This window comes from Dasypus novemcinctus, chromosome 21 (genome assembly GCF_030445035.2).
Source record: "Dasypus novemcinctus isolate mDasNov1 chromosome 21, mDasNov1.1.hap2, whole genome shotgun sequence".
In the NCBI taxonomy this organism is placed as follows: Eukaryota; Metazoa; Chordata; class Mammalia; order Cingulata; family Dasypodidae; genus Dasypus; species Dasypus novemcinctus.
Window position 1 is genome coordinate 56719245 of NC_080693.1, and position 15729 is coordinate 56734973.

General features: G+C 57.2%; 2 protein-coding genes across 6 annotated transcripts in view; both read left to right on the forward strand.

Moving 5' to 3' along the window:
* HOXB8 (homeobox B8) overlaps positions 1-15575 on the forward strand; it is a 34101-nt gene extending 18526 nt beyond the window's left edge. For 2 of the 5 annotated variants that reach the window (XM_058284039.2, XM_071210616.1), the window contains exons 4-5: positions 12510-13514; positions 14405-15575. In XM_058284039.2, coding sequence (XP_058140022.1) covers positions 13091-13514; positions 14405-14712 — 732 coding nt within the window. In that variant the 5' untranslated portion in view covers positions 12510-13090 and the 3' untranslated portion in view covers positions 14713-15575. Of the gene's footprint in view, positions 1-8786; positions 10257-12509; positions 13515-14404 lie in introns of those variants that run through there. The other 3 variants (XM_071210617.1, XM_058284038.2, XM_071210618.1) reach the window with 3 other exon arrangements.
* On the forward strand, positions 1317-8793 carry HOXB9 (homeobox B9). The gene is made up of 2 exons (XM_004455369.4): positions 1317-1969; positions 4639-8793. Exons 1-2 carry the CDS (start codon positions 1453-1455, stop codon positions 4872-4874), a joined length of 753 nt encoding a protein of 250 aa, XP_004455426.1. The 5' UTR covers positions 1317-1452; the 3' UTR covers positions 4875-8793.
* Positions 15576-15729: the final 154 nt, after the last annotated feature.

Here is a 15729-nt window from a genome sequence, read left to right on the forward strand (position 1 = left end):
AAACAAAACCCCATATTTGGAGGCTCCAGCGAGGGGGTCCCCGGGAGGGCGGAGGCTGTGACCCAGCCATGCTCCCCGTCCACCGCCGGTGCCTATGCCGGTATTTAGAAGTGGATTCGGAGCAGCAACTCCCGGCGGGGCAGGCGAACCGAAACTCGGTCTTCGCTCCTTTCTCGCTGGGGGGAGGTGGAGATAACCCCGGACCCCTTCCCATGCTGGTTGTGGACCCTTTCCCATGTCTCCGCTCCGGTGACACCTCGGGAGGATCCCTCAACCCTTTCTCACGTTCAGCTCCACCATCTGGGCAACTGAGTCTGGCGGTTACTCTGCTGAGGAAGGGAGAAGGGGCCGTGCCCAGCCCCCACCCATCGCTCTGGCCAGGGTCAGAGCCGGCCCTAGAGGTTTAAAGGAGCGTTTGGCTAGTTGCATTAAACTCTTGGAGGCTCAAGTTTCCTGGCCCTGATGAGTCCCTTTAACCTCAGTCAGGTTCTAATTTCAGGGTAGATAGTGGGTCCTCGGCACCCAGCCCCTTTATTCCCCTCTATCTCCCCCAGCTGCTGAGGGGTCGCGGGAAGTGCTGAGAGCTGGGGCCTGTAAACCTCCCAAAAGAGCGCACAGAGCGCTCTCTCCGAAGACGGTAACATCCCATAAAATCCCAACTTCTCCCCCTTCCCCTCTACTTCATCTCCGGAGGACTGCTGCTGCCGCCGCGCTGCTGTTTAATAAACATCTTATGTCAAGGGGACAGAGGAGAGGAAACCGAGGGCCTGCTGGATGGAGGTGGGGGTGGGGGCAAGACACCTCCGCTTTAATTATCCTGCCGGGCCTCTCGGGCTGCTGCTCCGGCTGGGGCTCTCTCCCTCCCTCTAGCCCTTGCTCTCCCTCCCTCTCCCTCCCTCCCCGACCCGCCTGGGGAGAGGGCTCCGCAGCCAGCGTCCCTCCGGAGGCAGCCCGCTGCTTTCCCTCCGCCTCCCCTCCGCCCCGCCGCCCCATGTTGAGAAGTACCCCCCCCCCTTTCCTGGAAAGTGGGGGTGGGGGGCGACCAGGCGGCCGGCAGCTCCGGCTGAGGTTACGTGTCCGCCTGAGCCCTGACGTGATAGCACATTGCATCAGCATAAAACAATCCATCCTCGATATGGAATGCGGTGCGGACGGATGACAGCGAGAGCGCAGCCCCCTCGCCCGATTGATTTATGTCGGAGCTGACGCTTTATCAGGCAGTCGGAAAAACTTTGACCAATCATTTTGCAAGGAGCGCTGAGCCGCGCTGCTCCACTGTACTTTGTTGGCTGAGAAGTTGATCAGGGGGTGGGGGTGGGGGTGGGAGGGTGGGGGACCGGGGGGGTCGCGTCCGAAAGCCCTCACACCGGTCCGGGTGCCACCTCTCCCTGCTTGGGCGCCGCCGCGCGAGCGCTTCCCTTCCCCCTGTGAGCGCCCGGATAATGTCTGAGAATGTCCATTTCTGGGACGCTTAGCAGCTATTATGTCGACTCGATCATAAGTCACGAGAGTGAGGACGTGCCTCCAGCCAAGTTTCCTTCCGGCCAGTACGCGAGCCCGCGGCAGCCGGGCCACGCCGAGCACCTGGAGTTCCCCTCGTGCAGCTTCCAGCCCAAAGCGCCGGTGTTCGGCGCCTCCTGGGCGCCGCTGAGCCCGCACGCCTCCGGGAGCCTGCCGTCTGTCTACCACCCTTACATCCAGCCCCAGGGCGTCCCGCCGGCGGAGAGCAGGTACCTTCGCACCTGGCTGGAGCCGGCGCCGCGGGGCGAGGCTGCCCCGGGGCAGGGCCAGGCAGCCGTGAAGGCGGAGCCGCTGCTGGGCGCGCCTGGGGAGCTGCTCAAACAGGGCACGCCCGAGTACAGTTTGGAAACTTCTGCGGGCAGGGAGGCCGTCCTGTCTAATCAAAGACCCGGCTACGGGGACAATAAAATTTGCGAAGGAAGCGAGGACAAAGAAAGGCCGGATCAAAGTAAGTTATAAAAAGTGAGGAAATACCCAGGCCGAGGGCCAGGCGAGGGGGAGGGGAGAGGCAATAAACTGCGGACAATGTGCAGGGAAAACGCGGCGGTGGCCGGAGAGCGAGCGAGGGAGGAGGGAAGAGGGAGGAAGGAAGGGAGGAAAGAAGCGGGGAGAGAGGACGCTGGGTGTCTCAGAAGGGAGACTGAGGCCGCGCGAGGAGCACCGCCCCCACGATCCCAAGTCCTGGAAGGAACTGGGGCGCAGGGACCGACTCGTTGCTCTCTCGCCCTCCCTTCCCCCTCTTTCCCGGAGGCCCCAGTTGAAAGGCCCGGGAAGAGGCCGGCGACGGCCGGGAGAGGAGCTGGCGGGGGCCGCGGCGGGCTGCCAGCGAGGGCGACAGCCCGCGCGGCGAGGGAGGGCGCCTGGAGCTGCCCGGGCCCGCGCGGCTGGCAGAGCTCCCTGCGCCACGCGCAGACCGTAAAAGCCGGCCAAGGGGAAGGGGGAGGGGGCTCATTAGGATTTTATTTGCGAAGCAACAGCTTGGCGGAGGATTGTTCCGAACAGATCTCGTGCAGTAGCCGAGAGGGTTCCGAGCCGGCGCGGCGAGGGGCGGGGGGAACCCAGGTCGCGGTGACTGAGCCCCCTCCCCGGATGCGCCGGCCCCTCCCCGGGAGCCTTGGGTCCGGTCGCCCCCTCCCCTCCTCGGCATCCTCTCTCCGGTGCCCGTTTCTTTTTCTGCGGCCCCCTCTGCCCTCCGCGGGGCTCCCTTGCCCCAGCCAGAGCTGTCTGCCTCGCGGGGAGCCGGGGAATAGCTTCGCAATTCGGGCGGACCGCTGGACTGATGGAGAGATCCCGAAGGGCCCCTGGGGAGAGGAGGGGTGGGGGGAAGAGGCTATGCGGAGAGGCAGAGGCGGAGAACTTTACCCTCTGTCGGTACTTTCTCTTCACCTCCCACTCCGCCAAGAGCACCCCTGCCGGGACCCCAAATCTGGCTAATTTCCAGGAGGTGGTGCTCGCAGAAAGAGGGGTTCTCTCTCTCCCTCCCTCCCTCTCTCTCTCTCAAGGTTAAGAAAGGTAAATCGGTTAGGGACTCAGCTCCAAACAATAACCCACAGGCTAGAGGCATAAGTCCTCCCCCCTTGCTCTTCCTGGGGAGTGAGAGTCAGATTTTTCAGCCTCTGCTTGCCCTGCCAGATTTCCCACCAACACAGTGGCCCTCTGGCTCTTTGAGGCTTCTTTGCCTGCTGGAGGGTAAGGCTGCCCCACTTCCCCGAGGTCCCAGCAGGGTCCTGCCACCTCACGCCTGCCAGGTTGAATCACAACTGGCATTTAGGTGAACCGGCCCTTTCCAAACCCTCCTGCACACACAGGGGTAGGACCCACACCTCAAACCCCCAAACTCTGCCTGGAAAGCCCATTATTGCAGGGCAACTGTTTGGCTAGGATCAATTATTAACTGTTTTTCCTCCTCTTTCATATTTAATGTGACTGTGGGTCCCATCCCTGGCAATCACATTAAGGAAATAGCGCTGCAAATTGGTAAGACACGGTACTTAATGTAGGATGAACCGGGTTTTGTTTTGTTTTGTTTTTTTAGTCAATGCTTTTCATTTGGGGAGAAGGAAGCTAGCAGAGGGTGGCTGTTATTTTTAATTGGCTCAGTTTTTAATTGGAGACTATTCTGAGTTCTGAGGAGAGGAAGGAGGTGAGAAGTCTATACATATTTTTGCCTCTTCCTTTCTTCTCCTCCACTCAATTCCCCTTTCTTGCCCCGCCCCCCCCCCCCCACACACACACTTGGGGCCAGTTAAGGCTGGGTGTGATGTGAAGGGCTTCCTTTTACCTCCATGTCATCCCTTGCTCCCCACCTTGGGACTGGAGCCATCTTGCTCCCCAGTTTCCCTGAACTTGCGTTAACCAAACAGGCAGCTGAGCAGGCGTGGAAGAGGAGAGACTATTGCGACCATAAGTTATCTGTAAGCCCCCGGCGCTCTCCTGTCCATAGGCTGGAGTTGATAAATGGTTGCAATTGGGTTGCATGTGAATTGGAGTGTGCTGGATGTTTGCGTCTCTAAGTGCAGACCCATATTTGTGGGGTGTATGTATGTGTGTGGGGGGGGCGGGTATCTACACAAACAGACAGGCTTGCTGCCATGTGGCCAAGAGGTGCAAGCTTGTAACCTGGTCAGGGTTCCATGTGAACTGGAGGGCTTGGAGGTGTCTTGGTTGTGGCTGAACAGAAGGCTCTCCCCAACCCCTCACCTCACCTCCCATGCCCGGAACCAGGATCCTTCAGGCCAGCCGCCACTGGCCAGTCCGGTGGTACTGGTGGTAAGGCTTCACCGTGCTGGGCTCTGATCCCAATATTGCCCAGCCAGGGAGGACCCAAGTGCAAAGGGAGACTGGGAAAGAACTTGAGGCAAGCGAGGCTTTGGCACAGTCAGGAACCCTGTGCACACATTTGGCTCCATTATCTCCAAATAACCCCTTACCTGGAGGTTTCTGTGGCAACTGCTGACCCATCTCTGGGACTTTTTTTTTGGAGGTTGAAGGCCCAGATGACCCTTTCTCCAGTGTGAGCTGGGAAATGGAGAATAGGGGTGCACCCTCTTGGAAAGAGAACACTGGGGGCACTTCATTCCCTTCCTTTCTTTGATTCTGTCGCTGCTTCTCTTTCAGCCAATCCCTCCGCCAACTGGCTACACGCTCGCTCCTCCCGGAAAAAACGCTGTCCCTACACCAAATACCAGACGCTGGAGCTAGAGAAGGAGTTTCTGTTCAATATGTACCTCACCAGGGACCGTAGGCATGAAGTGGCCAGACTCCTCAATCTGAGTGAGAGACAAGTCAAAATCTGGTTTCAGAACCGGCGGATGAAAATGAAGAAAATGAATAAGGAACAGGGCAAAGAGTAAAGATGACCCCCAGCTGCCCCCTTCCTCATCTCACTCTTATTTATAAGCGATGGCTCCAAAGCCAGTGCTGTCTGGGATGTATTCAAGTGAGTGGGGAAGGGGTCTTTCTCTTCCAAGTCCTTTTCTGTCCTAGAGCCTGTTTCTTCCTTTGCCTTATTTGTCCCTTTCTCCTTCCTGACCCCCAGAAGGAAGTTTTGCTGATTTAGAAGGTAGACGTAGTTGGTTCCTAAGAAGGTGACCAGCCACAAGGAAAGAGTGACCCTAGTCAAGCCCCTAGCAGTCCTCTAACTTTTTCTGGGAAGCCGTGGCCCCCCACTTCTAGCTTGCCTGTTCCCTCTTTGCACCTATCCGAAAGTCACCTAGGGACACAAATACACACAGCCCGAGTCACACCCACATACATAAAACCTGGAGCCCATGGAGACAGCAGGGAATGCTCACAGTCAACGCGTCAGACAAATGAAGTGACACCCCATATGCAGACTCCTGCACCCCGGAACAGCCTGCAGACTACCAGACGAGTCCATCAGGCATCTGCCACTGACGCAAATGCACACCAGGAACACGTCTAGAGACACACGCCTGAATGAGATGGGGCAGCCCAAAGGGCTTGCCGTCACATACCATCCTCACGGCACCCCAACTTACGCTGGGCAGGCCTGCGGGCAGATGGAGGCAAACTCAGCCCTCAGGCCAGGTAGGCAAAGAAGGGCAAGGAAAGGCAGTGTATGGTTTTTTAAGGTCTCTGAGGTGGAGCTCCCCCTTCCCCAACCCACATGCACGCACACACACACACATTTGGTTGCAGGAAATGTTTAATTTTGCATGATGCTTTCCTCTCCTTCCAACAAAAGGAGGTCAAGCCTTGGTGCCATGACAATGTTGTCCCAGAGTTCATCTGTGCCTCACTTGACAAACTGTAGCTTTCTTTCCTCTCCACTCGCCCTGCGTTCTTCCGCATCCTCCCCAGCTCTGAGAGTAACTCTCCCATCGGTCAACTCCATCTTGCACCAGCGAGTCTTTCACCCCTTGTAGAAAAACCCCTCCACCCTCCGCTAGCAGGGAGGTCAGGGCAGGAGAGACCGAGGGAGAATTTATTGTGAATCGATTCCCGAGTGCCCTTCTAGGATAAGTTGTACAGGACCGGGAGGAGCAGCGGCCCCAGCGCTGCTCCCCACCCAGCCCGCGGCGCGACTCACGAGGAGGCGCCCGGAGATCGGCGGGCGCGCGGCCCAGCGCAGAACGGCACGGGCCCCAATGCTGGGGTTTACTTCCCGCGACTCCCGCCTGGATGGCTAGCTGCGTGGCTGGTGCAGGCGCACCTTTCCAGGGAACAATCCCGCATGCAAAGGAAAGAGACTGGAATCACACCTAAGCATCAGGCCGACGCTTCCTCTCTGCTTTGCTTCCTCTCCCCTGCTGTCCCACCTCTCCAGTCCCCTCCAATTCCATGGACTTTTGCTCCTGCTTCTCCAGACCCCGCAGAGGGGCGTTACAGTAGAACTTTTTGCTTCATTGGTGGCTGTTGTGAAATTGTGCTTGTGTTTTGTGATTTCTTCGAGGGTGATTGTCTCGCCTGTTTTCAGTTGTTGCTAATTTGGACGGGTTGTGGGTGGGCGTAGGGAGGGTGAGTGACCTAGAGTTCTGATTGTTCATTTTGGAAGAAAAAAAAAAAGACAAGGAAAAGAACAAAAAAAAATATATCACTCTAGAAAATCAATCTCTGCTGTGTCTTATTATGTGTTGGCCCACGCTGCCCGGCCGTAGGTAGAACACAGGTAGAGATCCTGGTTGCCAGGAGGGCTGTTTGAAAAAAAAGGAACTCCTGTGCTGGGAGGTTCCTCCTTAGACCTCACAGAGCAGACTGAGAGCTTGTCCTGAGAGTGCTGCTTAAACTCTGAAAGAGCCCACAGAAGAACTGGGAGACTTGGGGGGGAGGGAGGTAAACGGTATGAAGAGAGATCTGGGTCTTGAGTAAGCAATGGGGTCTTCCTGCAAAGAAAGGTGCGGGAGCCCTCCTCACTGACTCTGGAACAGGAGTCCAGGCAAGGCCTGCTCTGACTCTGCCGCTTCTGGAAGCAGCAGTTCCTTTCTCAACCTGCCAAGAAAGCCGGTCACCTCGGTTCGGCCACTTTAAAATGCCAAGGAAACAAGGAAGGCAGCAGCTTCCCTCTGCAGGTCCCTGCATCAGGGCCACTGGGCACAGACAGAGGCGGCGGGAGAGACCCACTCCCCTTTCTTGCACCCAGGGAGTGAACTTGTTAGTGCCGTTGGCCCCCACCTGGGGCTGGAGACTCCAGTTTGAGTCACAGGGTCGTGCAGCCTGGCGCAGGGGTTGAGGCCTGGGAGGCAGCTCAGAGCTCGGAGCGGATTGAGTGTGGAACAGAAACTTCTCAGGAGAAGAAACCCCCTTCCCAATCGGACCCCAGAACTAAACTCCGTTGTCAGAGGCACCTTGCTGTCCCTCTCAGCCTGAGTGTCCCCGCCAGAGTCTCCTTAGAAGGCCGGGCCTCTCGGCAGCCCTGCCTTTCTCCCCCAGGCTTCGGGAGTCTGCCCCTGATGGGCTGGCGCTCCGGGGCTGGCCTGCAGTCGGAGCCTCCCACCGTGCCCACCGCAGCGACGCTGCAGCCGGCGGGGCCTCTGCGGGTTAGGATAGATGCAGGAACAAAGCGTGTCGCGAGAGAAGGGAGCCTAGAAATGAAACGGTAAGGCCTACCCCCCTGGAACGAAAGGATGGCCCGACGGGAGAGAGAGCAGAGGCAGGAGAACGCGGAGCTCCGGGGCGGGGGGGAAGGCAGGTCCTCGACCCGCACCTCTCAGGGAGGGTTCCGTTAGGGGTACAATGAATCCCGTACTAGAGCTTGTGCTGGCGCGGCTCTCTCCCCGTCTCGGGCTCCGGGGGCCCGGCCGGTGGCTGAGCGTGAGCAGAGATGTGGATTCCGCCAACGGGAACCGCAAAATCGGGACTGGAAGGAGACAGGGCGCTGCGGCTTGAGGGCGAGGGCGCCGGGAGGGGCCTCGGGCGGCGGCGTCCGGGTCCCGAGCCCGGGGAGGCTTTCGTAAAGACAAAGGCGACCGTGTGGAGGCTCGGCAGCCGGAGATGGGGAGATCGGTTGTCATAAAAGAGAGAGATTCAGAGAGCGCGCGAGAGCGCGAGACAGAGAGAAGCCGGGAGAGGAATTCAGTGCCGTGTGCGCAGCAATAAAAGAATATGACCGCTATAAAAGTTTATAGCGTATAAATTTCTGAAGGTTAAGAAACTAAACAGCAGCAAAGCAAACAGTGAAAGGAAACTTTCCGGAGCTGAAAGAGCCACAGCTGGGCCTGGGCTCCCGGCCCGGCGGGGAATGGACAGGCCCCGGCCCCGGCCACCCCCACCTCCCCTGCCCAGGACGCGGGGCTCGCGGCTTCCGGGAGCCCCAGGGGGCAGAGGGGAGCAGGGGAAGGAGGGGTGGGAAGAACATTTTGCTGTCGCAAATGCTTCAGAGACCGCAATTCGGACTGTGGTCTTTGTTCTTCATACCCCCTCCAGAATCGGGCGTCATAAACAAGAAGGCCCCTGCGCATGCACAGGCGCGCGCACACACACTCACACACGCACGCACACACACACACACACACTCACAGGTCCGACGGGGCCAGACGTCTGGGCGCGGGCAGTCTCTTGATCCTTTTACAGTCCCATCCCAACCTCTCAGGCTTCCCTCCCCCCACTAAAAGCCCAATTGTTTCTCCTTGGAATTTGAAACACTCGTGTGGGGTTTGAAAAGTGCTCCTCGATCCCCCCTTCTACGGGCCATAAACAACCTCAGTCAGAAATTAGGGACCCGGGAGTGGGAGGTGTAAATACGAAAGAAAAAAAACACAAAAAACTTATGCCTCCTTTTTTCTTCCCCATCCTCCGACTTTTTTTTTTTTTTTTTTTAGCTTGTCTGCAAAGTGTCATGAACCGTTTCTTGATTCCTTTCTCTCGCTAGCTGTTGTTTCCCGCCGCCTTTTCTGCGGATAAAGTTTGTGGCAGAACCTGGCGGAACCGATGAAAGCAGCGCCTTTTCTCAGGGCTGCCGCTAGATGGCACCCTTGCTCCACGTGAAAATCCCCGGTAAGGCGGCTGCAAGAGTGCGTGGCTCTACACCGCACCTTCTTTCGGCCTTTTATCTACGAACTGCGCACTACCAAAAATCATGAATAATTTGCACGTAATAAAAATATAGAGTTCATTATGGCCGCTTCTCACATTTTATAAACGATAGATACAGTGATGTTTCCCCCTCCTCTAATGGTCAATTTTCAGAATTTTTCCGCGAGGACTCGGCCGCTTCTCACCCAGTTGCTGTGTTCGATGGGGCAATAAATGCATGAAAACGGAGAATGATAATAATAATAGGATTAATGGGTCCAAATAAAAGAGGAGCATCGATTCAGAAAAATGAGATTTTTCCGGGGAGGGGTCGAGAGGAATGTCCGCGGATGCGGGCGAGCAGGTCTGATGAGAGGCGCAAGCCGGCAGAAGCAGGTCGCGTGGAGAGGAAGCTGCCCCAAGACGACTGCTGGGGACGGATCAGAGAGGGGTGAACGAGCCCAGGGGGTCCACAAATCTAGGAGAATGGGATCGGACCGTGGCTTTGTGCAGTTGCCCAAAGCCCGCTGGGCGGCTCGGTACCGGCAGAGGCTCCAGAGTCTTTGTATGTGTCCGGGTGCCGGGCAGAGCGCGTGCTGGGTGAACCCTGCGTGGGGCAGGGCTCCCCGGAGTGCCGAAGTGCGGGAAGGCTTAGATATCTCCTCCGGATGCTATGGGAGGCCCAGATTGCCCTTTTCCGCGTGGGTGCGGGGAACAGCCAGAACCGGAGGCAGCAGGAGCTCAGTTCTCCCGCCGTTCCGCGATTCCAGGTGAGAGCTCCAACTCCCGGGCGCCCGGGCCCCCGGCCCAGGCCCCGGGCCCCAGGCGAACCTGGGGGGCCTGGGTGCTTTTGTAGTTGAGCAGCTGGAGGCCTGGACTCGAGCACTTAGGGCTCTGAGACCCAAGCGCTGGCTGTCCACCCACAGCCATTGTGATTCCAAATCTACATTTCCTCTTGGCCCGGCCCAATCTGTGCTCCCCATCCGGACAAAACCGAGCAAGAAATAGTCCCCCGCCCCTCAAATTCACCCCCGCTGCCGCCTCTCCCCTCTTCCCCCAGGACCGGGTGCAAAGAGACTAGCGGAGTTTCTCCTCAACTTGAGTTTCTCTAATAAATCTGCGCTCCGCTGGGTGTTTATAAATTATCTCCTCGCTCTTTCTTGTTTTTTTTTTCCTATAATAGAAACATTTTCCTTCCATCAGGAATTTCTGGCACGGTGTAGGGATGATTTAGAACAAGCCATTGAATTTCTACCTCGCCGGTGAGTCCTCAAATCATGACCATAAAATCCCCCGCACTTGATAAAAATGTTCGCTTCGCCAACAACTGAACTCTGCCTTCCGCGGCCTCGCCGCCCCCTTAGCCACGCGCTGAAAACGCAACAGCCAGGCTTCTCTCCCTCCCTTTTCTTCTTTTTCTTCCTCTCCCTTTTAGCCCCTCTCCCATCCTTTCGATTCACTTTTGAAGGACCAGGTGGGCCCTTTGGCAGCAGGAGGGCTTCCCCCTTGGGGAAAATGGGGCGTCATTTCATTTTTACAAAGGTTGGGGTGTGTGGAGTCCCCAAAAGTCTCCCCTCCAAAGGCAAATCACCCTCCCCTGAATAAACAATGGATTGAACATATTCGTAAAGCCTCCATCTAGTTGTAAGCAATTTTCTCCTTCCTTCCTTATTTCCTTCCTTATTTCCTTCCTTCCCTCCCTCCCTCCTTCCTTCCTCTCTCCCTCCCTCCCTCCTTCCTTCCTCTCTCCCTCCCTCCCTCCCTCCCTCCCTCCCTCCCTCCTTCCTTCCTTCCTTCCTTCCTTCCTTCCTTCTTTCCCTTGGTAGTGGTTTTCACTCTTCTTCTGGGGCCTTCCGCCATCCCGCATCCCCCCGGGCTAGGCTCGCAGGCAGGGCAGTCAGTGGGGGGGAGTGGTGCCTGTCAGCTGGCTCCTGCCCTGTCTTTCAGGCCCCTGGTCCCCAGGTCTGGAGGGAGAGCCAGGTTAAATAGTCTTCCCCCACCTGAATCCCCTCCACCCCAGGGTCAGTGGAGGGGTGTTAATGGTCCAGAGGGTCTTGTGAACAGCGAGGACTGAACGGCATCCCCTCCCACATCTCGCACACCTGGCCCAGGGCAGGGAGGGCAGACAATAGCGGCCACCAGGCCAGGCACCAGGGCCTTGGGGCCCAGCAGCCCCTCTAGACCCTTCTCTCTATTAGACATGTGAGGGGAAGGGGGGCCTCTCCCCACCCCAGGGAGCTGAGGATATGTGCCCCTCTGGGCAGGCTGAGAGCCCAGTGGGCTTGCTAACAGGGCCCAGAGCCTGGGTGGGGCAGCCGGCTGGGGGTCATCCCACTGGCGGCTTGGATCCCTTTCCCCGCACACAAAGTCAGTCTCCCCAAAGCGCTGACTGGGCTCCAGCGCCTTCTGGAAACAACCCCCCCCCCCAATTCCAGCACACACACCCCTCCAGCGAACAGAGATTGTGCAAAACTGCAGAATCTGCAGCTGCAGGGCGAACTTCGCTCTGTGCTTCACCACTGCCCATTAACCAGAAAGTTTCTCCCCCACCCTCCAGTCCCCTCTCCCCGCCCTTCGGGACCCCTCTCTATAGAAAACCCTTGCTTATTTGTTTAATGAGGGAAAGTTGAGTGAGTGGCTTGGGCGGGGCAGAGAGGGGTGGTTTGGGGTCTTGAGGGGGGGGCAGGTGCTTGCCACAACCGAAGGAGGTGAAAATCTCGGAAAAGTCACCGTTTGCGCCGAAAAAAACCATAATCGTTCTCATTTCGGCTTCGTCACCCCCACCGTGCTGCAGTGGGGCGGCGGGGGCCGATCGAAGCTGCAGTTTTATAGCTGTAGAGGAAAGAACTCGTAAAATGCTAACAGCTTTTATGCGCTGCGGCATAAACAACAACAGACTCCGGCTTTATTGCGTTTTATAGTTTGTTAAAGAGTTTACAGCCGTTTTTGGGGGCCGGTTACCCAGCCAATTCCCTCCGCACGATAGTTAAACCTTTATCAATAATAAGGAAATTGATCATTAAAGCTTTAAATATGACTACCTCGTTTGTTAGAAAATATGTTTAGGAGAGAAAGCTGTATGATTTGATAACTTGTATTAAAATACCAATTACATTTATAGGACCTTTTAAAACTCGGCGCAATTAAACCGTGTTCTTTTACATTTTTCCGAAGCGACCCTGACATTTAGAAAGACTCCAACTGCCTCGTTAAAATCGTGAAATTAACAGCGTGCCTACGCCTGGCGCGTTGTGTCTGTGTGTGCGTGGTTTTTTTCCGTGACTCCCCCACATCAGTCTTTGGGGTGGTCTGCGAAGGTATTTGATTTGTTGTGAGGCGAGAGATATCTCATTAATGTTGGTAGTTAAACAGATTTAATCTGTATTCATTCTCTCTCCCCCCTCCTTCTCCCCCTTTCTCTCCCCCTCTCTCCCTGGGTATTTTTTCTTCCCCTCCTTTTTTTTTTTTTTTTTTTTTGCGCTCTCTCCTCACTCCCTGGCGCTCTCTCGCTCTAGCTCTCTCTCTCGCTCGCTCGCTCGCTCTCGCTCTCACCCTCGCTCTGCGTTCTGTCCGGGAGGAGTACGGAGAAGCCAATAGGATGCGGGGTCTCTAATGGATGCAAATGATCATGAAAAGACAGTGCAAAATATGAAACAACTCATTTGCAGGGAAGTAAATCACCGAAAACTGTTTATGAACTGGCATCCCTTCTTCGAAATGTAAAGCGAGGACCTCTTTAAGTGGCGGTATATTTTTGTTTGGGGGGTGGGGGGTGGGGGGAGGGCGAGCGAGCTGCGGCTGCCATGCAAGCTTAGACTTTTGGAGGTTTCTCTGTCCTTTTCTATTCCTGGAAATCACAAAAAGTGTGGCGGCTTCGAGATCTTCGTTTTTTCTTTCTTTTCTTTTCTTTCTCCCCACCCCCCTCCTCCCTTTCTCTCTCCTTTCCTGGCGAGGGTGACTAGGAGCCGGCGAATCCGCATTTTTCCCCCTCTCTCTCTCTCTCTCTCTCCCTCCCTTTCCCCCTCCCCACCCCCCTCCCCAACAGCCCCCAACTACAGCCGCCGCCGCCGCCGCCGCCGCCTCAAAATTCAATAAAATGAGCTCTTATTTCGTCAACTCACTGTTCTCCAAATACAAAACCGGGGAGTCCCTGCGCCCCAATTATTATGACTGCGGCTTCGCCCAGGACCTGGGCGGCCGACCCACCGTGGTGTACGGTCCCAGCAGCGGCGGCAGCTTCCAGCACCCGTCACAAATCCAGGAGTTCTACCACGGGCCGTCGTCGCTGTCCACGGCTCCCTACCAGCAGAACCCGTGCGCCGTGGCGTGCCACGGGGACCCGGGCAACTTCTACGGCTACGACCCGCTGCAGCGCCAGAGCCTGTTTGGTGCGCAGGACCCAGACCTGGTGCAGTACGCCGACTGCAAGCTCGCCGCCGCCAGCGGCCTGGGCGAGGAGGCCGAGGGCTCGGAGCAGAGCCCGTCGCCCACGCAGCTCTTCCCCTGGATGCGCCCGCAAGGTGAGCAGGCGGCGGAGCCGGCCGCGGCGGGAGGGCGCCGGGAGGGCCCGAGGTCCGGCAGGCGCTGGGCAGGCCGGAGCGCATTTCCTCCTGCTACAGGGAGACCTGCCGGCTCTCGGTTCCCATCGCCTCCTGCGTCTTCCTTTCCTTTTCCTTTTCCTTCTTTCCTTCCTTCCTCCCTCCCTCCCTTCCTCCCTTCCTCCCTCCCTTCCTCCCTTCCTTCCTCCCTTCCTTCCTTCCTTCCTCTCTCTTTCTTTCTTTTTCTTACTTTTTTTGTTTCCCTCGAAGGGGGGTTCACTAAGCGACATTTCCTGAATCTATAAACCTCTCACTCTGTCTTACTTTTCTTCTTCCCCTCCTTTTTTTTCATTTTACTGTTTTATGGGGGGTTGTGGAGAGGGTGGTGGGAGTGGGGGCGCTCAACTTTTGCACTTCTCAATTGCTTTATAGTTTAATTACCCTGAAGAAACTTTTCTTCTGGGGCAGAGGCTCTGGGGGCTTTTCAAGGTGGGTCCATTCCTCCCTACCCCGGCTTTTTGATTCTCTTTCCTCCCCCCCCTTCACATCCTTCCTTCTAAAGTTTATGGCACTTTTAATAGATTGGAACCACTCTGCTCCCAACTCTTTGGTGCTGGTTACCAGGGGAGGGGGCTCCCCTTTCCTGCCTTCCTTACATTCAACGGTGTCTGATCCCCCCTCACCCCTCCCCTGGCTGACCGCGGCCTCCCGCGCCCCCGCCCCCGCGCGGGGAGCAAGGTCCCCTGCCCTTATTATAATGGTCTCCTAGGCTGGTTCACGAATCTTCCAACCTTCTCTGTCTCGACCCCCTCCCCCCTCCTCCCTCCCCTCCCTTCCCCTCCCCTCTGTCTCGCCCTTTCCCCCATTCCCAGCAGCCGCCGGACGCAGGCGAGGCCGACAGACCTACAGCCGTTATCAGACCCTGGAGCTGGAGAAGGAGTTTCTATTTAACCCCTATCTGACTCGCAAGCGGCGGATCGAGGTATCGCATGCGCTGGGACTGACAGAGAGACAGGTCAAAATCTGGTTCCAGAACCGGAGGATGAAGTGGAAAAAAGAGAACAACAAAGACAAGTTCCCCAGCAGCAAATGCGAGCAGGAGGAGCTGGAGAAACAGAAGCTGGAGCGGGCCCCGGAGACGGCGGACGAGGGAGATGCGCAGAAGGGCGACAAGAAGTAGGCTCCAGCCTGGGACTACCAGGGCCGGGGCCGCCGGCCTGTCCGCGGGCTCCCCGGCGGCGCCGCGGCCGCCCGCCCCCGCCCGAGCGAGCTCTGGCCCCGCTAGCGGGGCCGGGAGCCGGGCCTCCCACTGCAGCGTCCCCGCCGCGCCAGTCCCCGCTAGTGGTAGTATCTCGTAATAGCTTCTGTGTGTGAGCTACCGTCGATCTCCTTCCCTTCTCTTGGGGGCTGGGGGAAAAGAAAAGGATCTTAAGCAAGGACTCCCTCGCCCAGCGAGCGCGAGCGGCCACGGCCTGGCTGAGCCCCCGCCCCGCCCCTGCCCCCTGTAAAAAGCCTCCTTGTGCAATGGTCTTTTTTCCTTTGAATGTGCTTCTTTGTAATGACCGAGGTACCGATTTCTGCTAAGTTCTCCCAACAACATGAAACTGCCTATTCACTCCGTAATTCTTTCTGTCTCCCTTTCTCTCTCTCTCTCTCTCTCTTTCTCTCTCTCTCTCCCCCCACCCCCTCACCGCGTCCTCATTCTCCCTCCCCACCCCTCTCTCCCTGCTGCCCTCCCTGGCTCGCTGGCTTTCTCTCTTGCTTCTCTCCTCCATCTCCCCCCCCCCCCTTTTTTTTTGGTTTGACAGTTTCGTCTTAAGTGTTTCTTAAAAGAGGTTGCTTTAGTTAGCATGCGCGCTGTGGGCAATTGTTAAAAGTGTTCCTAGGTTTACTGTGAAGAGAATGTATCCTGTATCCGTGAATTGCTTTATGGGGGGGGAGGGGGGCTAATTATATATTTTGTTCTTCCTCTATACTTTGTTCTGTTGTCTGCGCCTGAAAAGGGCGGAAGAGTTACAATAAAGTTTACAAGCGAGAATCCGAGCCTGGCCGGCCCGCGCTGCCTCATTGACTCCTGGGCGCCGTGCAGAGCTGGGGGGAGCTGCTCGCCCGGCTCCCGGCGTCGGCAGAGGCCAGGCCGCGGAGAGGAGGGGGCGGGGGCTGGAGGCAGGTGGTGCGAGTCCCCGGGCCTGGGGGC